This window comes from Aplysia californica, unplaced genomic scaffold, assembly GCF_000002075.1.
Source record: "Aplysia californica isolate F4 #8 unplaced genomic scaffold, AplCal3.0 scaffold00034, whole genome shotgun sequence".
NCBI classification, from domain to species: domain Eukaryota; kingdom Metazoa; phylum Mollusca; class Gastropoda; order Aplysiida; family Aplysiidae; genus Aplysia; species Aplysia californica.
The window spans coordinates 610,336-611,753 of NW_004797304.1; the positions used below are offsets into that span (position 1 = coordinate 610,336).

Consider the following 1,418-nt stretch of genomic DNA (forward strand, 5'->3'; position numbering starts at 1 on the left):
AGTAGTAGTAGTAGTAGTAGTAGTAGTAGTAGTAGTAGTAGTAGTAGTAGTAGTAGTAGTAGTAGTAGTAGTAGTAGTAGTAGTAGTAGTAGTAGTAATACTATTGCTGTTGCTCTTTTATTATTTAGTTGGGTTTTTTTATTCTTATAATAATTTATGATAACGGCATAGAGTTTTGATACCATTCCCTGCAGGAGTCTGATTCTCTGACAAAGAATGGGACAATCCTGATAGGCGTGGGCGTTGACACGAGTGACAGGGCGGGGCTGGTAGGCGTGGCTTCTGGCAGTCATTACACTCTACAGACTGACAGCTTCGACAACCTTATGAAACTGGACCAGGGAGCCACTCAGCTTACTTGTGATGGTAAGATTACATGAACTAAAGTAAAACCATTTTTTCCTAATTTTATTAATAGACAAAATACATCAATTATTGACCAGATGAGCACAAATTTTAAAAAAAGGAAATTAACAACCAAGTAGTAAATTCTCCAAGATTTCAATCACAAGTCTAATCCAAATCACAATCATTTCGGTTTAATGTGGGTACAAAATACTATTATAATGTATAGGTATTTTCATAATTCTGCAGTAAAATTTGATCCACCCCCCCCCTTCCTCTCTCCCCCCTCCCCACCCCCCATTTTCTAAGAAAAAACATGTCGTAGGTATTTTGTTTATATCCGTACCAACCATTTTAATTGTGTAATATAGTCGAGTGTGATATTGTTGCTTTATATTGTTTTGTTATTGTATCCAACAGCTATAAAGGGCGTCCCACCAGAGGGTAAGTAACAAGTTGTATGTTTGTCTATAGCTTTTATTTTACTATATGTCTGGTCTTCATGGTCATTTGCCTATCTTTTGATAACTGTGTTTATTTAAGAATCAGATTTATTTGTATCGACTGTATTGTTTTATTGTCAGATTACAATACAACAGATTTGTATATTTTGAATCTTGCACATCTACTCACATGTAAATGCAGTGAGACAAATTCACTTACTTGAAAAGAAGGGTAATTTTTTTCTATCGTGAACGTACATATAATATGCATAACGTCAAATGGATATAAACACAAATGTTTACGTTTGACCATATCTAGAGGAGTTTTATTTGTTCAGGAGAAAAATGTTTGAGTAAAACATAAGAGGGAGAGACACATATAGTATTGCCGAATTTGCTTATGACTTAGCTCTACACATTTTTTTCTCTCTCCCAGTTTGTGGTGAGAAGAAAACGGACGTTGTATTTCTGTTGGACGCCAGTTCAGACCAGGGGAAACCAAACTTTAAACTGCAAGTGGAGTATATTAAAAACCTGACCAGCTCACTCAACCTTGGGCCCGATGGGGCCAGAGTAAGTCTGACATATTAAGGAAGACGGGGAAAAAATCCAAAACAAAAACAACCCCCC

General features: G+C 36.2%; 1 protein-coding gene across 1 annotated transcript in view; it reads left to right on the plus strand.

Annotated features, from left to right (window-relative positions):
• The window catches only part of LOC106014197, a 31,516-nt gene that overhangs the window by 9,406 nt on the left and 20,692 nt on the right, over positions 1-1,418 (plus strand). The window contains exons 4-6 of the mRNA XM_013091355.2: positions 195-366; positions 766-789; positions 1,225-1,361. Of these exons, the coding sequence (XP_012946809.2) occupies positions 195-366; positions 766-789; positions 1,225-1,361 (333 nt within the window). The remainder of the gene's footprint in view (positions 1-194; positions 367-765; positions 790-1,224; positions 1,362-1,418) is intronic.